The following is a 25,025-nucleotide window of genomic DNA, read 5'->3' on the forward strand; positions in this document are numbered from 1 at the left end:
ACATGTACATGTGTAATTCAGCATATGAAGTGAATATTTGCCAGGCATGGCATTCCGCTGGTAGTGGTGAGTGATAACATGCTACAACTAAAGAGAATGATTTTAAACATGTGACTTTAAGTTCCCATCCTGCTCAGTCCAATGAAAAAGCTGAAAATGGGTGCATTTGGTGAATCAATTGCTCAAAAAGCATCAGAAGTCAAGTCAGATCAATATTTAGTTCTTGGGAGCTATCGAGCAAACACCACTTGAACATGGTGCATCTCCTGCAGAACCATTAATGAATAATAAGAACGACGCTTTCCACACAGTGAGTGGTGGAACTGTAAGGTAGAAACAGAAAGCTCTCAAAAAGAGACAAAAATGCTAAAGTGTTATTAAAGAATGATGTTGTGAGAGTGGAAGATACCAACTGCTGGGACAAAAAAGCTGTCATCTCAGAAGAAGTAAATCCAAGATCATCTGTCATCAGAACAGATGACAGTCTTCATCTTCTTCCATTCTCCTGGACAGTGTTCATTCTTCAGAAACAAATGACTCTCCAGCACTAAGATCATCACGTATCATAAAGAAACCCGATCGACTTACTCTGTAAATGACTTTATGCCTCATTACATTTGAAATGTTCTAAACAGATCCACTGTTTTAATTTAGTTGTTTAGTTTAGTTTAGTTTAGTTTAGTTTAGTTGACTAATGCTCTATAGACTCTGTTATTCATGCAATACAGTTTCTATTTTATTCTTAAGGAAAGATGTAGTGATTAGTTGTTGTTCCTGTTATTGTTCTCTAGATGGCAGTAGAACCAAATATACAAGTAGCAGATACATAAGAATAAAAACAGAACTAAAAGGTGTAGAGAAGCTTAAGCTCATGTTGAATCTGAGTGATAAAGAAATAAAGAAGCTACACACCAGTTCATCCATGTTTCTGTTCAGAGTGTTTATTTAATGAACATCACACAGATCAGATCAACAGTAGGGGAAATTTATAAAGTTAATATTTCAATCGTTATATAACTTTTTGTCCACCTATAAGTTGACTAATGTATGTTATAAAGCAAAACTGATATAATACCTTTATACTACCAAACCCCTGTACTTTTGTAAGTAACCCCACTCGGTTTGTACTGCTGTCTTGATTGATCTGTGATTGTTTGACAGCAGAATAATAGGCTGGAAAAATCTGTGAACACCAGACAGCGTGTGAATCCCCATAACCTCTGAATGTGTGCTGTGGTTTCTGGACCCAAGATGTGAGCAACAGATCCTTAAAGTCCTGTAAGTTGTGATTTGTCCAGTACAGGAGCTTTGGGTGGTGTACAGGGTCTGCATGGACCCTCTTGACTGCTCAGCAGCTAATCAGCTCCATACACAGCAAACTGTGATGCACTTTGTGTTCTGACTTCATTCCATCAGTTTGAACTTTTCCAGTAGTTTGTGCTCGTACTGACTCGGACTTCGTACAGATTGTACAAATCACATTTCTATTACATTTAAAATTGCGAAGAACAACATTTCTTGAAGAACAACATTTAACTGTGCTGTAATGTATATGTGACAAATAAAGGCTATTCTAAAATAAATATTATCATAAAATACATTACATGTTGATCATGTTTGTGTTTTTGAGTTTCTCCTCATAATCCTCTGTGTGTGAGTCTCAGATCAGATCCTGTAATAAAGGAGAGTAAAATGATCAGATTTTTATTACATTCATCATAATCAGTATTTACACTCTACACAAAATCAGTGTTGATCTTCAGAATCTGTCCAGTTTTTCTGGGCTCGTGGTGCTCACTTCCTGTTCCTGGTTCGCGGTTCGCTCTTTAGAGTCAGTGCCATCTTGATGTTTTTCCCTGCCACCCGGTATTTAAGGACAATAAGACTTAAAGTCAGGGCCAGTTTATCTCACCGGATTCCTTGTCTCTGAGACTACCGTTGCCACCCTGCCAGTCCCTGATCCTGTCCCTGATCCCTGTTTCTGCTCTATTCCTGGTTTGGACTTGACACTGATTTTGGTTAATGTTTTTGCGCTGCCCTATATTGCTCGGTTTGTCGTGTCTGATTTTTGGACTGTTCCTGCACTCAGTTTTGTCTCAGCTGGCCTTGCATGGTTTGCCTGTGTTTAGACCCTGAACTGTTTACTGGATTTAGTTTTTTACCCTTGCCCAATTGTCCTGTCTGTCTGCTCTTGGATTATGGACTGTTTTATCGGACTCGGTTTGGCTTTTGGCTTTGGATTGTTTGCCGTGTTTTTTTCCCTGCCTCATTATTCGTTAAAAACTTTTTTTCACCTCACACCTGCTCGCATCCTGCATTTGGTTCCTTCCTTCCACTCACCAATACTGACAGAATTTAAAGCTGTTTGAGTGTTTAACAGTTCCAATGTACAGGATTTATACTGCAGAGCCCCAAATACACACATTCCACTAGAACATGAACAGAAATGTAGAACCTGCATACAAATGAACAGTAACTCAGTAACTCACTGTAGTGTCTCCAGATTACAGTGTGGATCCTTCAGTAGATCAGAGAGCAGCTTCACTTCTGATTCTCCTGGTTCATTGTAGTTCAGATTCAGTTCTCTCAGGTGTGATGAGGTGTTTGACCTCAGAGCTGAAACCAGAGCAGCACAACCTTCACCTGTAATACTGCAGAGATCCAGCCTGTAGAGAGATCAACAATTATAGATCAGACTTTATTTATGAATCTGGAAAACTATAGCAGTTTTTGCTGCTTTATTTAAATTGTGCTTCAGGACACACAACATTGTATTAATCTAAAACAGCCATATGACAGAAATGCAGGATCTACAGTGTTTAAGTGATGATCTGACCTCAGTATCTCCAGTGTACAGTGTGGATTCTCCAGTCCAGCAGAGAGCAGCTTCACTCCTGAATCCTGCAGGTTATTCTCACTCAGGTTCAGTTCTCTCAGACTGGAGGAGTTTGAACTGAGAACTGAGGACAGAAATTTACAACTTTCACCTGTGAGATTACACTCACACAACCTGGGAGAGAAATGATGATAAATCAGAACACTGACATCTCAAACACACACACGCACAAACACACACACACACACACACACACACACACACACACACACACACACACACACACACACACACACACACACACACACAACCTGGGAGAGAAATGATGATAAATCAGAACACTGACATCTGAAACACACACACACACACACACACACACACACACACACACACACACACACACACACACACACACACCCTGGGAGAGAAATTATTATAAATCAGAACACTGACATCTCACACACACACACACACACACACACACACACACACACACACACACACACACACACACACACACACACACACACAACTCCAGATTAAACATAAAAAAAAACCTCTATTTCAGTGTTTGTTATTTATAAATGTGGAAAACTATAGCAGTTAGGACACGGTGTGTGGGTGGAGTGTGTGAGTGTAGAGGAGTGTGTGTTAACGGTTGGAACACAGTGTCTGGGTGGTGTGTGTGTATTTGTGTAGAGGAGTGTGGGTGGAGTGTGTGAGTGTAGAGGAGTGTGTGTTAACGGTTGGAACACAGTGTCTGGGTGGTGTGTGTGTATTTGTGTAGAGAAGTGTGGGTGGAGTGTGTGAGTGTAGAGGAGTGTGTGTTAACGGTTGGAACACAGTGTCTGGGTGGTGTGTGTGTGTATTTGTGTAGAGGAGTGTGGGTGGAGTGTGTGAGTGTAGAGGAGTGTGTGTTAACGGTTGGAACACAGTGTCTGGGTGGTGTGTGTGTGTATTTGTGTAGAGAAGTGTGGGTGGAGTGTGTGAGTGTAGAGGAGTGTGTGTTAACGGTTGGAACACAGTGTCTGGGTGGTGTGTGTGTGTATTTGTGTAGAGGAGTGTGGGTGGAGTGTGTGAGTGTAGAGGAGTGTGTGTTAACGGTTGGAACACAGTGTCTGGGTGGTGTGTGTGTGTATTTGTGTAGAGAAGTGTGGGTGGAGTGTGTGAGTGTAGAGGAGTCTGTGTTAACGGTTGGAACACAGTGTCTGGGTGGTGTGTGTGTGTGTATTTGTGTAGAGGAGTGTGGGTGGAGTGTGTGAGTGTAGAGGAGTGTGTGTTAACGGTTGGAACACAGTGTCTGGGTGGTGTGTGTGTGTATTTGTGTAGAGACGTGTGGGTGGAGTGTGTGAGTGTAGAGGAGTGTGTGTTAACGGTTGGAACACAGTGTCTGGGTGGTGTGTGTGTGTATTTGTGTAGAGGAGTGTGGGTGGAGTGTGTGAGTGTAGAGGAGTGTGTGTTAACGGTTGGAACACAGTGTCTGGGTGGTGTGTGTGTATTTGTGTAGAGGAGTGTGGGTGGAGTGTGTGAGTGTAGAGGAGTGTGTGTTAACGGTTGGAACACAGTGTCTGGGTGGTGTGTGTGTGTATTTGTGTAGAGGAGTGTGGGTGGAGTGTGTGAGTGTAGAGGAGTGTGTGTTAACGGTTGGAACACAGTGTCTGGGTGGTGTGTGTGTGTAGTTGTGTAGAGGAGTGTGGGTGGAGTGTGTGAGTGTAGAGGAGTGTGTGTTAACGGTTGGAACACAGTGTCTGGGTGGTGTGTGTGTATTTGTGTAGAGGAGTGTGGGTGGAGTGTGTGAGTGTAGAGGAGTGTGTGTTAACGGTTGGAACACAGTGTCTGGGTGGTGTGTGTGTGTATTTGTGTAGAGGAGTGTGGGTGGAGTGTGTGAGTGTAGAGGAGTGTGTGTTAACGATTGGAACACAGTGTCTGGGTGGTGTGTGTGTGTATTTGTGTAGAGGAGTGTGGGTGGAGTGTGTGAGTGTAGAGGAGTGTGTGTTAACGGTTGGAACACAGTGTCTGGGTGGTGTGTGTGTGTATTTGTGTAGAGGAGTGTGGGTGGAGTGTGTGAGTGTAGAGGAGTGTGTGTTAACGGTTGGAACACAGTGTCTGGGTGGTGTGTGTGTATTTGTGTAGAGGAGTGTGGGTGGAGTGTGTGAGTGTAGAGGAGTGTGTGTTAACGGTTGGAACACAGTGTCTGGGTGGTGTGTGTGTGTATTTGTGTAGAGGAGTGTGGGTGGAGTGTGTGAGTGTAGAGGAGTGTGTGTTAACGGTTGGAACACAGTGTCTGGGTGGTGTGTGTGTATTTGTGTAGAGGAGTGTGGGTGGAGTGTGTGAGTGTAGAGGAGTGTGTGTTAACGGTTGGAACACAGTGTCTGGGTGGTGTGTGTGTGTATTTGTGTAGAGGAGTGTGGGTGGAGTGTGTGAGTGTAGAGGAGTGTGTGTTAACGGTTGGAACACAGTGTCTGGGTGGTGTGTGTGTATTTGTGTAGAGGAGTGTGGGTGGAGTGTGTGAGTGTAGAGGAGTGTGTGTTAACGGTTGGAACACAGTGTCTGGGTGGTGTGTGTGTGTATTTGTGTAGAGGAGTGTCTGGGTGGTGTGTGTTTGGTCTGAACGAACTAAACGTAATTTGTAAGTACAGGGTTTACACTGATGACAAAATGATTTGTTTTAAATGTGGGCAGAAAGTTTAGAAGACTGAGTTTTTATCATCAGCAAAAGTAAACTGGGGAAAAGAGTGAAGCAGTTTTAGTTGGGAGTGGGGCGGTGGCGCACACACACACACACACCTGGAAGAGAAATGATGATAAATCAGAACATAACAAACTATCTATATTCACTATGTTATTCAATTCTTGTAGATTATTTATGGTTGTTATTTCTATTTCTATATGCATTAAAGAAATAGCTCATAAAAAAGGATATACCACCCCCTGACTAATAGGGGGTGCTGGTCCATACGTACAGTCTTTTGACCAGTGTTGGGGGTAACGCGTTACAAGTAACGTGCGTTATGTAATAATATTACTTTTCTGGAGTAACGAGTAAAGTAGCGCGTTACTTTATAAATTTACACATTAATATCTGAGTTACTTTTTTAAAAAAGTAATGCGAGTTACTATTCAGTTAAATTATTTTGCATAAAAAAAATACTGAATTAAAATGAACGTAGTCACGTAGAATCGCGCAGTCATACGTGCGAGCAGCGGGAACAGAAGCTGGTCAGAAGCGGAGATGGCAAACTAAAGAATTACATCACTGTGATGGAAGTGTTCTTATTATTTTGAAATAGTTGAGGAACAGGAGAAAGGAATAATGGTTAAGTGTAGATTATGTGTTGGTGAAAAGCTCGTCAACTGCAAAAAATACCACTTAAAAAAAAACATCTGCATGCAAAGCACAGCACTACAGATGTGTGTGTGCGGGGGAGGGCTTATAAGGCATATATGGAAATGGAGACAGAACTAAAGAAAACTTTTGCCGACTTGGAATATGGTTCCACCACTGCAGATCTATAGACTGCTCAGAATAAACGTTTTCCGTGGGAGACACATGTACGATGCCATCGCAGCGGAGAGAGAGAGAGAGAGAGAGAGAGAGAGAGAGAGAGAGAGAGAGAGAGAGACAGAGAGAGAGAGAGAGAGAGAGAGAGAGACAGAGAGAGAGAGAGAGAGAGAGAGAGACAGACAGAGAGAGAGAGAGAGAGAGAGAGAGAGAGAGAGAGAGAGAGAGAGAGAGAGAGGATAAACTGCCACGGTCACTGATAATAGCTTGAACTTTGTAAAAGTTGATGATGAAGCAGAGAATGATGTAGACGAGGACGAGGTCATATTTACGGAACTGCACGATGTTTCACGTGATGACAGTGAAAGGTATGTTCTCCCTCCACATCCCCTGTGTAGCCCACACCCTCGACCTTATATACACGAACGATAGTTACATTCCTGACGGTGAAGGCAGATTGAAAAGCAGTGTACAGAAGTGCGACTGGAAAGTGTTCAGCCTTGTGGTCAAAATTTAGTCAATCATCTTATTGTTCTCTAAGAAGTTATTACACCTGTTACACCTGTAAGGCGTGAAAGAGATACAAGTAACGCAAAAGTAATATAACGCATTACTTTCCATAAAAAGTAACTAAGTAACGTAATTAGTTACTTTTTTGGGGAGTAACTCAATATTGTAATGTACTTTTAAAAGTAACGTTGCCCAACACTGCTTTTGACTGCGCACATGGAACCTGCAAGCTGCATCATTTCTTTTGTTTTATTTTGCATTTCACATTTCTTCAGTTCAGTACATTTACTTTATTGAATTTACTTCCTCAATCAGCTTCTGGATGTTTTTATGTATTTAAACAAGCATCATATCAGACAGACTGGATCACCTTCACCCAGGGTGAACAAAAAGGCAGGAGACTCTGACCTAGGGTTAGGGTTAGGGTACAGACCAAATAGTTACAAGTTCACACACAGCCCAGTTTATAGAAACCGTATCTATTCCTCGTGTAGTAAAACCAAGAATTACATACACAAGATCCAGAAATAATCTTATTGCAGTTAAAACTGAAAAATGCCAGATAAACAAACACAACAAAGTTCTAAAGTTCGGTCTTTTAAACATTAGATCACTTGCACCCAAAGCACTGATTGTAAATGAGATGATCACAGATAATAATCTCGATGCACTCTGTCTCACTGAGACCTGGATTAAACCAGGTGATTATATGGGTCTAAACGAGTCGACACCGTCAGGATATGTTTATAAGCATGAGCCCCGTCAGTCTGGTCGTGGGGGGGGTGTAGGAACCATTTATAGTGCTTCTCTTAATGTTAGTCAGAGATTAGGATTCAGCTTTAAATCATTTGAAGTGCTCGTTCTTAAAATTGCACTTTCAGAGATGCATAGAAAACTCGCTCTGGTCACCGTGTACAGACCCCCAGGACCCTACGCTGATTTTCTTCATGAGTTTGCTTGTTTTCTCTCAGACCTCCTGATCAGCTTTGATAAAGTGCTGCTTGTAGGAGATTTTAATATTCATGTAGATGAAAACGATGCCCTAGGATTATCATTTGTCGATTTACTAAACTCTTTTGGAGTTAAACAAAACGTCACCAGACCAACCCACCGTTTTAACCACACACTAGACTTAATAATATCCCACGGAGCAGACGTCACTGATATAGATATTTTACCCCAGAGTGATGACATCACAGACCATTATCTCCTACTGTACACACTACCGGTAGAGCAGATTAACCGTGTTTCACCACGTTATCGACCTGGTAGGACTATTATTCCAACCACTAAGGACAGATTCATAAATAACCTGCCTGATTTATCTCAGTTTCACATTAAACCCATAAATGCTGATCATCTTGATGAGATGGCGAACAACATAGACCTTATCCTCACTAGCACTTTAGACACTGTTGCCCCCATCCGGTTAAAAAAGGTTCGAGAACAAGCACCTGCACCTTGGTATAATAGTCATACGCATGCCCTAAAGAGAACAACACGTAATCTGGAGAGAAAATGGAGGAAAACTAAATTGGAGGTATTTAGAATTGCGTATAAAGACAGTATGCTTAGCTACAGACAGGCGCTAAAAGCTGCTAGAGCTAAACACCTGAGCAAACTCATAGAAAATAACAAAAACAATCCCAGGTTCCTTTTCAGTACAGTCGCTAAATTAACAACAAATCAGGGATCTGAAAAATGTGTTCCATCACAGTTTAGTAGTGAAGACTTTATGAATTTCTTCACTGAAAAAATAGATAACATTCGAAAAACAATTGTGGCAGTTCAACCTCTGACAGCATCTCCCGACACAATCGTACTTACAACCCCACAACTACACTGTTTTACATGTATAGGACAGGAAGAGCTGTATGATGCTATTATGAAAGCTAAATCAACAACATGTCAGTTAGATCCAATTCCCACTAAACTACTGAAGGAAGTGTTATATACAGCTGGTGAGCCTCTTCTCAATATTATTAACTCCTCACTATCGTTAGGTCATGTCCCTAAATCCCTCAAGTTAGCAGTTATTAAGCCCCTCATTAAAAAACCTAATCTGGATCCAAACACGCTATCGAATTACAGACCAATTTCAAATCTCCCATTTATGTCTAAGATTTTAGAAAAGATTGTCGCTGCCCAGTTATGTAACCACTTGCAGGAGAACAATATCTTTGAAGAGTTTCAGTCAGGTTTTAGGCCCCATCATAGCACAGAAACTGCTCTAGTTAAAATCACTAACGACCTGTTTTTAGCTTCAGACCAAGGCTACATCTCCCTATTAGTTTTACTAGATCTTAGTGCTGCGTTCGACACTATAGATCATGATCTTCTCCTCGATCGCTTACAGAATTACATCGGTATTCAGGGACAGGCATTAAGCTGGTTTAAATCCTACCTGTCCAATCGTTACCATTTCGTAGATTTAAATGGAGAGCTATCCAGGATAATGCTAGTAAATTATGGCGTGCCACAAGGGTCAGTTCTGGGACCCCTGCTTTTTACAATATACATGCTTCCATTAGGAAATATTATTAGAAGGCATGGAATTAGCTTCCATTGTTATGCTGATGATACCCAGCTATATATTTCATCCAAACCAGGCGATACAGCTCAATTAGCTCGCATAACTGAGTGTGTTGAAGAAATAAGAGATTGGATGACCCATAACTTTCTGCTATTAAATCCTGATAAAACGGAGATTTTGCTCATCGGCCCAAAAAATAGTACACAGAAGCTCCAGCATCTCAGCCTGCATTTAGACGGTTGTTCTGTAACTACTAGTTCAACGGTAAAAGACCTGGGAGTTATTTTAGACAGCAACTTATCTTTCAAAAATCACATCAATCAAGTTACAAAAACAGCCTTCTTTCACCTTAGAAATATTTCTAAGCTAAGAAATATGTTATCTATATCCGATGCAGAGAAGCTCGTCCATGCGTTTATGACCTCTAGAATAGACTACTGTAATGCATTACTAGGTGGATGTCCTGCATCATTAATAAACAAGCTTCAGTTAGTTCAGAATGCCGCAGCAAGAGTTCTTACTAGGTCAAGAAAATACGATCATATAACCCCAATCTTATCGTCCCTACATTGGCTTCCTATTAAGTTTCGAATAGACTACAAACTACTGCTACTCACTTATAAAGCACTAAATGGTTTGGCTCCCATGTATCTATCCAGTCTCTTAACACGCTACAATCCGTCACGCTCCCTGAGATCTCAAAACTCTGGGCTTCTAGTAGTTCCTAGAATAGCAAAGTCCACTAAAGGAGGTAGAGCATTTTCACATTTAGCTCCTAAACTCTGGAATAGTCTTCCTGACAGTGTTCGGGGTTCAGATACACTCTCCCAGTTTAAGTGCAGATTAAAAACATATCTTTTTAGCAAAGCCTACACATAACACACATCACACACATCACATCACAACCTTGTGCTCCAGAACATCTGATCACATGCACATTATCAACTTGTGCTGTTAATATCATGAACAGCAGCTACGCTAATTCCTCTCCACTGCTTCTCTTTCTCTCCCCATCCCGAGGCTTCCTGAGGTTTGGCCAGCTCCAGTCACGTCCCACCTCGTGAAGATTATGGACCTATGGATGATCATGGAGAAGTAGATGCCGAGTGTTTAAAGGCCCTGGCATGGAGAAGCTGATGCTGGATCTATGATGATCACAAATTGTTCTGTATTGTTGAAAGATTTATGACCAAACTTTTGATGTCACCCATATGAGGATGGGTTCCCCTTTGAGTCTGGTTCCTCTCAAGGTTTCTTCCTCATATCATCTAAGGGAGTTTTTCCTTGCCACTGTCGCCACGGCTGCTCATCAGGGACAAACGCACACCATTCACCTTCACTGTTGTTTTCTGTAAAGCTGCTTTGAGACAATGTCTGTTGTGAAAAGCGCTATACAAATAAACTTGACTTGACTTGACTTGACTTTTTACACTAAAATCTTATTCAAAAACAAACAAAAAGATGATACACTTATGATACACTTATGATTGTTAATTTTTAGCCTAAAGGTTCTTTATAAACCCCATAACAATGACAACAGCACTTGGCACTATTGTATGGTCTCACACACAGACAACTGAAACACTGTCTGAATGATTATAAACTGAGTGATAATAAGATAATAAAAGTGAATAATAAGTTACACACAACAGCAGCTTCAGAAAGAAATGCAGACATTTCAGCTTAAACAGCAACAGGATCATTAAATCAGTGATTTAAACCAAATCAGTTCTATTGGTGAATCATTCAGTCTGTTTTTATCAACGAGTTTCTCCAATTCATTAAAATGAACGATTCATTATTACAACAATCTCATTACAGATATAGAAATCTGATCTATGGCAGTCTAAGCGTAGCACAGTGGGGGAAATAATGATCTGATCTACTGCTTATTTTGCAAATTTACCCCCTAACGAAGAAATAAACAGTCTAAAAATGTAATTATTTTAATTTAACTTCAATAAAACATTAATGAAAGGTTCTAAATTCATTTGTATTTGATGGAGTGGAATAAATATTTGATCCCTTGTCGAATTCTGACTCCCACAGACCCAAATGTCTCCTGTGCCTTTAAGACAAAACTCCTAATATCAACGCATTATGTGTATAAAAGACACCAGTCACAGAATCAGCCTGTTCCATTTAAACCTCTTCACCACCATGGGAAAGACCAAAGTGCTGTCAAAGGACGTCAGGGACAAGAGTGTAGACCAGCACAAGGCTGGAATGGGCTACAAGACCCTCATATTGTTGCCTTGGCCATGTGTTTTAGGTCAATGTCATGCTGGAAGACCCGTCCACCACCCATCTTCAGTGTTCTGGCTGAGGCCAGGAGGTTCTCATCAAAGATTCTACAGTACATGTGGTGAAGTCTTCCAGTACCCTTAGCAGAGAATCAGCCCCAAAGCAGAATGTTTCCTCCTCCATGTTTGATGGTGGTGATGGTGTTCTTGGGGTCATATTCAGCATTTCTCTGCTTCCAAACATGACGAGGTGAGTTGATGCCAAAGAGCTCAATTTTGGTCTTCTCTCACCACATCACATTCTCCCAAGCCTTCACTGGATCATTCAGGTGTTCATCAGCAAACTTTAGATGGGTCTGTTCATGTGCATCTTGGAGTGGGTTTGTGAAGCTCCATGCTCACACAGTAGTTTCAGGGCCGTGATTATTCCCCCCTTAGATTATTTGTATTTATATATTTTTACTCAGTAATTTATATGATTAAAAATAAATGTAAAAATACTTTAAACAAAACAAACTTTAGTAAAAGTAAAATTACAGATTTAAGAAAGTAGAAGTACACAAAATAAAAACTCAACTTACTATAATGCAATAAAATATAATTCATTCATTTCCAGCTCTGCTTATTCCTCTGCTTAAGTGGACGATGTTGAATAAATAAAATTATTTTAGCAGTCACGGGTCATAATAATAATTCACAATAACTATTTAAAACGCTCGAGAGGCTTCTCTATATGTCCCACCCTGACTTCCTTCATTCTCCTTCCATACAGGATAACAGAGACCTGATTGGAGTAATGAATGATGATCATGATCCTAATCAGTGCAGTGTCATTAGTGTTCATTTACAATAATAACTACATTTATGGAATTAGTAACACATTTATGAAATCATTTTAAAATGACTTACTCAGCTTTTTTGGATTCTTTGACCACTGGCAGCAGCCTCAGAAGACATTCATCTGATCTGTCATATTTCCTCAAATCAAACACATCCAGATTCTCTTCTGAGTTCAGCAACACAAACACCAGAGCAGACCACTGAGCAGGAGAGAGTCTGACTCCACTGAGACACCTGGAATTACTGCTGTTCAGGTAACGCTGTACTTCCTGTACTAGAGAATCATCATTCAGTTCATTCAGACAGTGGAACAGATTGATGGATTTCTCTGGAGATGGATTTTCTTTGAACTTCTCCTTGATGTACTCGACTGTTTCCTGTTTGCTGTGAGAGCTACTTCCTGTCTGGGGCAGTAGGTCTCGTAAAAGAGTCTGATTGGACTCCAGTGAGAGACCCAGAAGGAAGCGGAGGAAAAGGTCCAGGTGTCCATTCTCACTTTGTAAGGTCTTGTCCACTGCCCTCCTCAGGAAATCAGACATGTTTGATTTAATGAAAAGATCAAACCATGTTTTTTGTTTTTTAAGATTTTTGTTGAAGAACTCATATAAAGCAGCCAGAAACTCCTGAACACTCAGATGTACAAAGCTGAACACCTTCCCCAGGTGAAGCCCAAACTCCTCTCTGAAGATCTGAGTACACACTCCTGAGTACACTGACACTTCTCTGACATCAATGCCACACTCTCTCAGGTCTTCTTAATAGAAGATCAGGTTTCCTTTCTCCAGCTGTTGGAAAGCCAGTTTTCCCAGTGCCAGGATACTCTCTCTAGTCTGCTGAGGATCAGAGTCACATTTCTGATGGTACTTTTGGTTCTTGTGTTTGATCTGAAAGATCAGGAAGTGTGTGAACATTTGAGTTAGAGTCTTCGGGATCTCTCCACTCTCTGCTTCTCCCAACATTCTCTCTAGAACAGTGGCTTTGATCCAGCAGAAGACTGGGATGTGACACATGATGTAGAGGCTTCTGGAAGACTTCATGTGTGTGATGATTTTATTGGCCAGGCTCTGATCACTGATCCTCTTCCTGAAGTACTCCTCTTTCTGAGGATCACTAAACCCTCGTACCTCTGTTACCTGGTCTACACACTCAGCAGGGATCTGATTGGCTGCTCCTGGTCGAGAGGTGATCCAGAGGAGAGCAGAGGGAAGCAGATTCCCCTTGATGAGGTTCGTCAGCAGCACATCCACTGAGGCTGATTCTGTCACATCACACAATCTCTCATTGTTCTGGAAATTTAGAGGAAGTCGACACTCATCCAGACCATCAAAGATCATCACCACTTTATTCCTCTCACAGTCTATTAATCGTAATTCTTTTATTTCTGGGAAAAAGTGATGAAGAAGATCCATCAGACTGAGATGTTTCTGCTTCATCAGATTCAGCTCTCTAAAGGGAAGTGGAAACATGAAGGTGACGTCCTGATTTGCTTTTCCTTCAGCCCAGTCCAGAATGACCTTCTGCACAGAGACTGTTTTTCCAATTCCAGCAACTCCTTTAGTCAGCACACTTCTGATGGACTTGTCTTTAAAGAGATCATTACATTTGATGGGTGTCTCCTGTGTTGCTGGTCTCCTGGACACTGTCTCAATCTGTCTCACCTCATGTTGATTATTGACGTCTCCACTCCAACCCTCTGTGATGTAGAGGTCTGTGTAGATCTCATTCAGAAGTGCTGAGCTTCCATGCTGTGAGATTCCTTCAGTAATTCTTTGACATTTCTCTCTCAGTTTGGATTTGAGTTTTCGCTGGTGCACAGAGACGAGTTCTGATAAAAAGAAGAATAAAATGTAAACTCTCTGATCATCTCTGTGAGCTACTGATATTTTCATAGCTGTATATCATATGGAATGTCAGTACTGATGTGTTATTATATTGTGTTGATAAAAGCACATCATTATGATGAGATGTGTTTAATAAATACAAGAACCAGAAACCGGGCAGAAAAAATCATTAATGACCATTTACACCCTGGACACAACATCTTCCAGCTCCTCCCTTCTGGCAGGCGCTACAGAACTCTGTTCACTAAAACTGCCAGACACAGGAACAGTTTCTTTCCCCAAGCAATCACCCTCACTAACAACTGACCATAATTATATTCCCTGCTCATATCTATAAGTACTGCACAGAACTGTCACTCATCACATTATCTGTATATGTTACACACACTATGGCTGCTGTATACTGTACAAAGTTCTATAGTAACTCTCTAATCATACCTGACACACAATACTGTCATTTGCACTACCATGCACTCTCACACTTTATGTACATTACTGATCTGTATCCCTATTTATTACCCACACTGTCTATACTGTCTCACATTGTCTGTCTTGTCTGTTTTGTCAGGTATAGGTTTTTATTTATGTCTGTACTTTTGAGAGTCACAAATAGCTGGAACCAAATTCCTTGTGTGTGTCAACACACTTGGCCAATAAGATTCTGATTCTGAAATGTACAGCAGTTTCCTTTCTCTGAAGATAAAGTGATGTTAGAACCCCATGAGCTCTTACTGTTCTGCAGTGTGTTAGCGAGATCTGTGTGCTTCATGTTCTTCAGGACGTGCAGTGTGATCTTCAGCACTCCCTCTCTGACACTGCTCTGATCCTCCTCATCCTCCACCTCCCTCTCAGAGCATGCTGGGTAATCTGGACTCAGGAGCTTCTTATATCTCTTCAGTTCATTCTGTAGCAGACTGATGACTTTGTGCTCCAGATCCTGATTTAAAACAGAAAAGAAATAAATACACAAACACTAAAATGTAACATGAGGATGTGTTCATTACTGAAGATAAATCTACATATTTCTCTGATTAATCATTATGTTTCACACAGACTTAATTACATTGCAGTGAGAGTGGAATAGATACACACACACACACACACACACACACACACACACACACACACACACACACACACACACACACACACACACACACACACACACACACACACACACACACACCTTGAATATGGCCTCTAAATGACTCTTCTCAGTGATCTTTGATTTCTTCTTCTGCAGTCTGTGAACAAATAAAACACTTTTTAAAAGTAGAATAAAGACTATAAATCATATTCATAACTACAAACACAAAGCAGTGAATACACACATATTACAGAGATGTTTGATTATGTGAGAGTGTGAGTGATAAAACACTGCACTCATACATTCAACTGTCCTCACCTCAGATCAGTAGTACAGTCTGTGTCTTTAAAGAGTATTGGCTGATCCATTGACTGTTCACTCTTCATGGACACACAGCTGGGTTCAGGTGAGTCTGATCTCTTACCCTGAATCAGACTAAACACACACAACCACTGCATCATTATTACTGTTCTGCAGCAACACTGAATAATGAAACTGGAGTTAAAATCTGATGATGTTCTTATTAACACTGATCCCATTCTTTAACCTTCATACTTTATCCAGCTACAGGGACAACTTGGGGTTAGACGTGTTGCTCAGTAGCTTAATGTCACTAATCATCAGCTGGTTTTGAACATCTGGAGACAAAGCTGCTGAATTCAACTCTTCACTCGTCACTTTTCACAGATACACATCAGAGTCTGATCTGTTTAGTGTTGGTGAATGTGAGAACATTTCTATTTTTCACAGTCACAACCTTCACTCACCTCTCATCTTTCTTTATGTCCTGTTTCACAGACTCACTCATTCTGGAGGACATTTCTACTGCTACAGAGGAACCTGTACACCTACAGAGAGAGAGAGAACTAGGTTAAACAATTTAGTAATTATTAATAATAATAATAATAATAGTAATTCTTATAATAATAATAATAATAATAATAATAATAATAATAATAATAATAATAATATTCATAATAATAATCATTATATTATGAACAAGATTTAAAAAATATGTAAAACTATTTCAACCTGAAAAGGGGGGAAAAGACAAGGCCTCACATTAACAATGTAAAAACCTGCATACAATCAGAAATCCATAAAGAATCATTAATATATTGATAAAAAATAAACAGAAGTCCTTTTATACCCCAAACACTCAAACTGCAGTTTATCACTAACACGTAATGCGCATGCGCTCCACTCTGCACCACCCCCCCACTCTGCACCACCCCCCCACTCTGCACCACCCCCCCACTCTGCACCACCCCCCCCCACTCTGCACCCTGAACATGGAGACTGTGTTCACTGTAATGCAGAACTGATTCCTAAACTCCAACCTGCTCCTTAATCTCGTTTCTTTCCTTTGTGTTTATGGCTGTAATGTTCTTCCTTCAGCCAAAGCGCTTCTTTTCACTTCTCCACATTTTTCTGCAGTGTTGAAACAGAGCTTTGAATGTTTCCGTCCTCAGGAAAGAAATGTAGCCTCCTTCCCCTCAGCGCGCCCGGTGTCCTCCTCCTGATTCCCCGCTGCTCTCACACTACCATCCGGCTCAGAGCCGCCATTAGCGCCGCCTCCTCCTGTCTCCTATGCGGAGCCGCGAGCCGCTTGTGCCCGATATCAGCACATTCCCAAGCCCGCATGCTGCCCTGCTTCCATCCACCATCTACATTCTCCCTTCATCTTTCACACCAAAGGAGATATGGAGCGGATTTTCCGCCGAGTCGAGGAACATCAGAACCTGTCTCCTGAAAGTCATGATGTGTTTAGTGACGGCTGTTTGCAGGAACACGATCTGAAAACAAATCGCGATTTTCCCCAATAAAACACTTTCACGCTCCAGAGCTTCATTTGGGAAAAAGGAGGAGAGTTTGAAATAAAGATCCTTAAAGAGAGAAACACTGCAGGATACATATTTACTTCACTCCAACATGGGGTGTGTTCCATCTAATCCTGGATCATCACACGGTTCACTTCCAGCAAATCAAGTCCTACAGTAAACTGTAGAAGATCCAACTTCAGGAAAAATCACCTGAACTGTTCTTCATCCAGTGTAGATTCATAACATTCACATCTTCTAGCTTTAGATTTACAGACTTACTGTGTTTTTCTCCTGGAAATGTTTCACTGCCTTTCTTCATAAAATGGAGTTTTTACTTTCACTTTAACTTGTTTATTCCAAAGAGCAGGAATTCAGGTGGTGGAGTCAGGACACACACACACACACACACACACACACACACACACACACACACACTATTGAATGGTTTGTATCATATTCAAAAACACACACACACAGAATAATGAACATGTTTGTGTGAGAGTCTGAGAAGTGCGAAACTAAATAATAAGTCCACAATTATAATCCACACAAACCGGAAAAGGAAGTGTCTCAGTTCACAAATGCACTCTGTCAGTTCCAGTAAGATTTTTCCCTGCAGCAGACTTTCCCCTCGGCCCGGTTCTGTTTGCTGTATTGGGTCGGATAGCTGAGTTTCCCTGCCCGGAGCAGCAGCTGATCATTTCCCGACACTGCCGCAGTCAAACCCGAATCGGGCCGGGAGTAATGTGCAGCGCGCGCCGGAGCTGGTGATTTCATCTCCATATGTTCTGAAATGTTCACCTTTGTTCATGTTCCTTCAATAAACTTTACAACCACTCGAGATGATATGACAGTAAATGTAGGACATAAATTCAATCTTTAACCCATGTGACTTATTCCCTTATATGTATAATGCAAATCAGCATAAACATCTTTTTTATATTTATCCAATAATTGTTGCTAATGATAAAAGAAACACCAAAAGATATTAAGAAAAAATATTTATTTATTAATTGCACAAGTACACTGAAAAAGATTATGTCCCTTAGAAAATGTAACAAATTAATCAAGCTATTTTAATTGATTATAATGTGTTTTTTTGTCTACTTAACATATTTATCTTTATCTAAATGATATTGTTTGTAATTAAAACAAGGCAATTTAATTCATTTAACAGTAACTATAAAAAATTGCCTAAATGCCGACACACACGTGCTGGTTTGCGCATGCGCACCTTGTTCTTGATGTTTCTTTCCCCCATCGCACGTTCCTGAGCTGAAATTGTTCTTTCCCTCGTGACCCGTGGACTTGCAGTTAAAAATTGGGATTTTGGTGAGGAAACTTTCATTTTATTTCACGTTGTATGTGTGGTTCAACAGTGCAGTATATCCTATTAAAGTGTGTGTTAAACGAGTAGTTCTGGCGATTACCTTTATGCTATGATATATTACTTTTAGCTAACGTAGCTTAACTTAAGTGTAGTCAAATGTAAATTCAGATAACAGCAAAGCTACAAGTTAACGCTACAATCTTGTTGCATAGTGAATAAGGAACCGACCACCTCCAGCAAATCTCGGGCCTCCAGCCTCTCGACAAAAACCCAAATTCTGGTGAACATTTCTCCACGCTAGTGAAGAAGCAGTACGTCTGCTCATTTTATCAACTGTGGTCAGCCCAGATAAATGCTGAATTCCAGCATATAACAACTATTCTACTGGAGACAAACTTCATGTCACAGTTTTAGATCAGCTGACATCCTGTATTCCTGAAGAATGGAGGTGTTTCTGAAAAGAAACTAACCAAACATCTGGAGACTTTTAAAAGGTAAGTACTGTACGTGTACTGGAATAGCATTTTGGAATTCTTGCAATGTAACATTACTGACTTGTCTAAACCACAGTGCCTTGTTGAGAAACACTGACAGATTAGTCAACTTTTAGTTTCAATCATTGTTATTTTACACAGGAAAGTGATGTCATCTGTAAAAGAGCAGCTTTCCTCAGGGCACTTTGTCTCTACCTTGATGAAGATGATGGACATCTTATTCGGGATTATAGAGTAAGTGTAATTGCATTATCAAAGTACAAGTATTGTATCTAATATTATTTAAAAATGATTTAAGATTTAAATGCTGTTCACCCAGTTGTTATTACAAACATGTTAACATTAAAATATAATAAAGTTCATACACTTTGCTCACTAAAAGAAACTGTTACTAGCAGTAGAATTGCAGCATCTGTCAGTGTCTACACTGGATCTCTACAGCTACAGAACCTCTTTTAGCTCCATGCCCAACACAAGTCAGAATTCACACAGATTGATGTACTTTAGGCTATAAATGCAATGTCCAGTGTAAAAGTATATGTGCAGCATACACCAATTGCTAAATACCAGTTTGTTTACCATAAATTAAAACAGGACAAAATATTCAGTACTTTTTAATTTGATTTTACTCAAAAGCATCAAGTATAGTCAAATTAAAAAATATATCTGTATATTTTCTTATTTAAATAAATAAATTAATTAATGATTTGTTATGTATTAAATAACTTGAATTAATTTGCACATGATGGACACCAGTTTAATGTTTGAACATATTAAACCATCTCTAGAATCATCTCAGATAATTACTACCATCAGTCAGTGTATTTGTCTGTCTAGCAATAAAATAAACCATTTAATAACGTGTATTAACCAGAAAACTTTTGGAAGGAGAAGCTCTCAATGCGCATGCTCATCAGCCTCATGAACTCATAGACTGAGGCTGCTGATACATTCACATGGGCAGCGCAAAATTTCAGAGGTGTCACACCAATGACATTCCCACCCAAACAAAACATGAACATTGGTTTCGCTAACTGAAAAAAGACGAACTTTCTAACTGACACCAGATTTTTACAAAAAGTTTGTTTAAAAAACATTTCTATTAAAGCAACTAAACTTTTTAAACACTAACACAAACAGAATTCGAAACAAATAAATACATTCAGACCAGCTACAATACATTAATGCAATATGCAAACAATTTAAATATAAAAGGTAAAATTTAAACTTCTGAAATCATCTATTCACCCTCATGCCGCTGACAGACTCTTTATTTTGCGGTTTACTGCACTATTAATACTAAAAAGCTTAAATAAAAATCATCTTCATCATCATCATCCATCTGCTATACGAGAAGATAAAAGTGCCAATACACTGAGGGATGGAAATGTATTAATTGTGTGCAAAGAATGCAAGCAACAAAAAGTAGCCTTGGGATTAAAATCCAAGCCAGGACAGTAAGTAAACAGCATAATCCCAACTAAAAAGACCACAACGCAAGCAGAAATCATCGGAAACCCAACAGATTCAAAATTTGATAAGATTAGGAACATTATGTCAGGATCTGGGAGTGTTCCTGTGACTGTGCTTACTGTGTTTCGCCACCAGATGCCGCCAGTGTGCCCATACTCTCTACTCCCTATCCCTACTCCCTCCTGCCTAAGCTGTGTTTATCGTCTCCCCCTGTGTCTCGTGAGCTCACCATGTATTTAATACCTGTCCCTGAATGCTAATATAATTTTGTAAGCGATCTAGGAGGTGAAGGTGTGCTGTTTTTTTTTTATCCAAAATGTGAGCAGCAGATCTTTGAAGTCCTGTAAGTTGTGAGATGGAGTCTGTAGGTTTCTGACCATTTGTCCAGTTCAGGAGCTTTGGGTGGTGTACAGGGTCTGCATGGTCCCTCTGACTGCTCTGCAGCTAATCAGCTCCATACACAACAAAATGTGATGCACTTTGTGTTCTGACTTCATTCCATCAGAGCCAGTTTAAACTTTTCCAGTAGTTTGTGCTCGTACAGACTCAGGCACACACAAACACAAATGTTCACAACTGCTAAATATTTACCTTTAAGTGTTTATGATGTATCTCATATAGTGTGCTGGGTATGGGGTGAGGAGTGAATTTAGCTCCCTAATAGAATGTTTTGCAATTGAATTTAATGCACCTACAAAAACTGAGTGAACAATTGGAACTTTATTTGTATGACCACAATCTGATCAAACAAAAGTGAAACATTTTATCACAAATATTCACACAATTAACCAAACTAGACTTTTGTATCAGTATAAAGACATTCCTCAATCTGTACTCTAATTCAATTCTACTGTATGGAGTGAAAATCCTTTATACAAATCACATTTACATTGAATTTAAAACAAATATGGTCATGAAATTGTTTTTTGTAAGTTTCTCCTCATAATCCTCTGTGTGTGAGACTCAGATCCAGATACTGTAATAAAGGAGAGTAAAATGATCAGATTTTTATTACATTCATCACAATCAGTATTTACACTCTACACAAAATCAGTGTTGATCTTCTGAGTGTAGAATCTTAAAGCTGTTTGAGTGTTTAACAGCTCCAAAGTACAGGATTTATACTGCAGAGCCCCAAATACACACATTCCACTAGAACATGAACAGAAATGTAGAACCTGCATACAAATGAACAGTAACTCAGTAACTCACTGTAGTGTCTCCAGTTTACAGTGTGGATCCTTCAGTAGATCAGAGAGCAGCTTCACTCCTGATTCTCCTGGTTCATTGTAGTTCAGATTCAGTTCTCTCAGGTGTGATGAGGTGTTTGACCTCAGAGCTGAAACCAGAGCAGCACAACCTTCACCTGTAATACTGCAGCGTACCAGCCTGTAGAGAGATCAACAATTATAGATCAACACACATACACACTCAATTTGACTGGTTTTGTGGGTGTAATGTATTTTAATTGTGCAATTTGTATCTCCCACAAAACTAATAGTTGATTTAAGCCTTTGACAAAACAATCAATAAAAATAAGATAATTGAGAGATTAATTTCAGATTTTCATGATTACAGTTCACAGATGATGTAAGGATAGAGATTGTAGAGTGTAATAGTGGTGTAGAGTGTAATAGAGATATCGAGTGTAATAGAGGTGTAGAGTGTAATAGTGGTGTAGAGTGTAATAGAGATATTGAGTGTAATAGAGGTGTAGAGTGTAATAGAGAGATGATAGAGGTGTAGAGTGTAATAGAGATATTGAGTGTAATAGAGGTGTAGAGTGTAATAGTGGTGTAGAGTGTAATAGAGATATTGAGTGTAATAGAGGTGTAGAGTGTAATAGAGAGATGATAGAGGTGTAGAGTGTAATAGAGGTGTAGAGTGTAATAGAGATGTAGAGTGGAATAGAGGTGTAGAGTGTAATAGAGGTGTAGAGTGTAATAGAGGTGTAGAGTGTAATAGAGGTGTAGAGTGTAATAGATTTGTAGAGTGTAATAGAGGTGTAGAGTGTAATAGAGGTGTAGAGTGTAATAGAGATGTAGAGTGTAATAGATGTGTAGAGTGTAATAGAGGTGTAGAGTGTAATATAGGTGTAGAGTGTAATTGAGATCAAAATCAAATAAAATTTTATTCATCACATACACATACATACAGGGTACGACATGTAGTGAAATGTTTTGTACGATGGTCCGGCATGAGGGAATAGGATGGGGGAAAGGAAAGGAGGCAGATAAATAACTATAAGGTATAAGAAAAACTATTAAAATAAAATAAAATAAATAAATAAAATAAAAGAATATAAGGTATAAAGATATATAAAAGGATAATGTATGAAACAAATATACATATAAACAGTAAACAATGTGTAGTGAAAAATGTAAACAAAATAAAAATGTAAACAATAGGCAATTTGTGGTGGGTTGTCCATAAAGTGTCCGTGTGCGGTATGGTGTGGTGTAAAGGTCCGTAAAGTGTCCATGTGCAATATGGTGCAATATGGTCCATGTGGTATGAATAAAATAAAAAGCGCACTGTGCTGTGCAAGTCCAGAGTTTAAAGTGTCGTGGTGCGAACGGTGAGATATGTTTTAAAGTGACGTGGTGCGAAGGTGAATATATGTACAGAGAAGTGTGATGATGATAATGGAGAGAGTGGGCCAGTTCTAGATCCTGGGTGTTTCCTGGTTTAAACACCGGATGGCCTGCGGGAAGAAGCTCCTCCTCATTCTCTCTGTGTTTGCTTTCAGGGAGCGGAAGCGTTTTCCTGAACGCAACAGAGAAAAGAGTCCATTGTTGGGATGGCTGAGGTCCTTCATAATCTTCCTGGCTCTGGTCCTGCACCGCGTGCTATAGATGTCCTGCAGGTTAGGGAGCTCAGTGTGGATGGTACATTCAGCTGAACGCACCACCCTCTGGAGGGCTCGTCTGTCCTGCATGGTGCTGTTCCCGAACCAGGAAGTGATGCTACCCGTCAGGACGCTCTCAATGGTGCAAGTGTAGAAAGTCTTAAGCACCTGAGAGGGTAGTTTAAAGTCCCTTAAGCGTCTCAGATGGTACAGACGCTGCCGGGCCTTCTTCACCAGGGTGTTGGTGTGACAGGACCAAGACAGATCTTGTGTGATGTTAACACCAAGGTACCGGAACCTGTCCACTCTCTCCACTGCTGATGTTTATAGGTTGGTATGACCGCTCCCGCTTTGTGCTGAAGTCCACGATCAACTCCTTAGTCTTGCTGACATTCAGAAGAAGGTTGTTCTCCTGGCACCATCTCTCCAGGTTTTTAACCTCCTGTAGGTAGGCCGTCTCGTCGTTGTTGGAGATCAGACCCCCCACAACAGTGTCGTCAGCAAACTTGATGATGGTGGTGGAGTTGGATGTGGCCACACAGTCATGTGTGTACATTGAGTAAAGCATGGGGCTCAGAACACAACCCTGGGGGGCGCCAGTGCTGAGGGTGAGGGTGAGGGTGGATGAGGTGTGTTTTCCCACCCGTACGGCTTGTGGTCTGTCTGTCAGGAAGTTAGAGATCCATTGACACAGCGGCTGGCTGAGTCCCAGGACCTCCAACTTAGAGGTAAGTGTGGAGGGAATTATGGTGTTAAACGCTGAACTGTAGTCCACGAACAACATATTTGCATAATTCCCATTTCTTTGGTCCAGGTGGCTCATCGTGGTGTGGAGAAGATGAGCAATGGCGTCCTCAGTAGAGCGGTTCTGACGGTACGCAAACTGTAGTGGGTCCAGTGTGTCTGGTAGTGATGCGGTAATAAAGTCTCTGACCAGTCTCTCGAAGCACTTCATCACTACTGAGGTCAAGGCTACAGGGCGGTAGTCGTTAAGGCAGGCGGGCTGGGGTTTCTTCGGGACAGGAACAATGGTGGACTGTTTGAAACATGAGGGGATAACAGACTGTTCCAGTGAGAGGTTAAATATCTCAGTGAACACCGGTGCTAGCTGGTCAGCGCAGGCTTTCAGAACCCGGCCTGTGATGCCATCTGGTCCTGCTGCTTTCCTGGTATTCACTCTCTTGAAAGCCCTCCTCACGTCATGCTCCGAGATGGTGAACGTGTTTACCTCTCCGGCTCTCTCTGCGTGCACGCTGGTTGTGCCGCTAGCGTGGTTAGCTGCAGCCTCGAAACGAGCATAAAAGGTGTTTAGCTCGTCTGCCAGAGAAGCGTCCGCATTCACCATTTTAGAAGATGGTGTTTTATAGTCCGTTATTGTTCTTAGTCCCTGCCACAGGTTCCTAGAGCCACCATGTTGAAACTGTGACTCTAGTTTCCTCCCGTAGCGCCGCTTTGCTTCCTTCACCGCTCTGCGAACACTGTAAGACGCAGCCTTGTACTCGTCCATGTCCCCGGTGGCGAGCCCCGTGTTGTAGGCAGTGGAGCGGGATCTCAGAGCGTCGCGGATGGTTTTATCCACCCACGGCTTCTGGTTGGGAAACGTTCTGATAGTGGTTTTCTGCACTGTATCATCAGCTAGTTTCCCGATGAATCCCACAACCGCTT

The 25,025-nt window shown here is 40.7% G+C and overlaps 1 protein-coding gene and 1 pseudogene across 2 annotated transcripts in view; both read right to left on the bottom strand.

Moving 5' to 3' along the window:
* The window catches only part of LOC310727127 (uncharacterized protein), a 564,745-nt gene that overhangs the window by 126,128 nt on the left and 413,592 nt on the right, over positions 1-25,025 (bottom strand). Inside the window, exons 31-32 of the mRNA XM_083543328.1 lie at positions 2,837-3,010; positions 2,490-2,666 (exon numbers count right to left, since the gene is read on the bottom strand). Coding sequence (XP_083399454.1) covers positions 2,490-2,666; positions 2,837-3,010 — 351 coding nt within the window. The remainder of the gene's footprint in view (positions 1-2,489; positions 2,667-2,836; positions 3,011-25,025) is intronic.
* Positions 12,189-25,025, bottom strand: part of LOC310728494 (protein NLRC3-like) — a 48,028-nt pseudogene continuing 35,191 nt past the window's right edge. Inside the window, exons 4-7 of the transcript XR_014538372.1 lie at positions 15,492-15,549; positions 15,038-15,242; positions 12,534-14,289; positions 12,189-12,408 (exon numbers count right to left, since the gene is read on the bottom strand). The product of XR_014538372.1 is annotated as a protein NLRC3-like (transcript). The remainder of the gene's footprint in view (positions 12,409-12,533; positions 14,290-15,037; positions 15,243-15,491; positions 15,550-25,025) is intronic.

This window comes from Silurus aristotelis, assembly GCF_946808225.1.
Source record: "Silurus aristotelis genome assembly, chromosome: 1".
NCBI lineage: Eukaryota > Metazoa > Chordata > Actinopteri > Siluriformes > Siluridae > Silurus > Silurus aristotelis.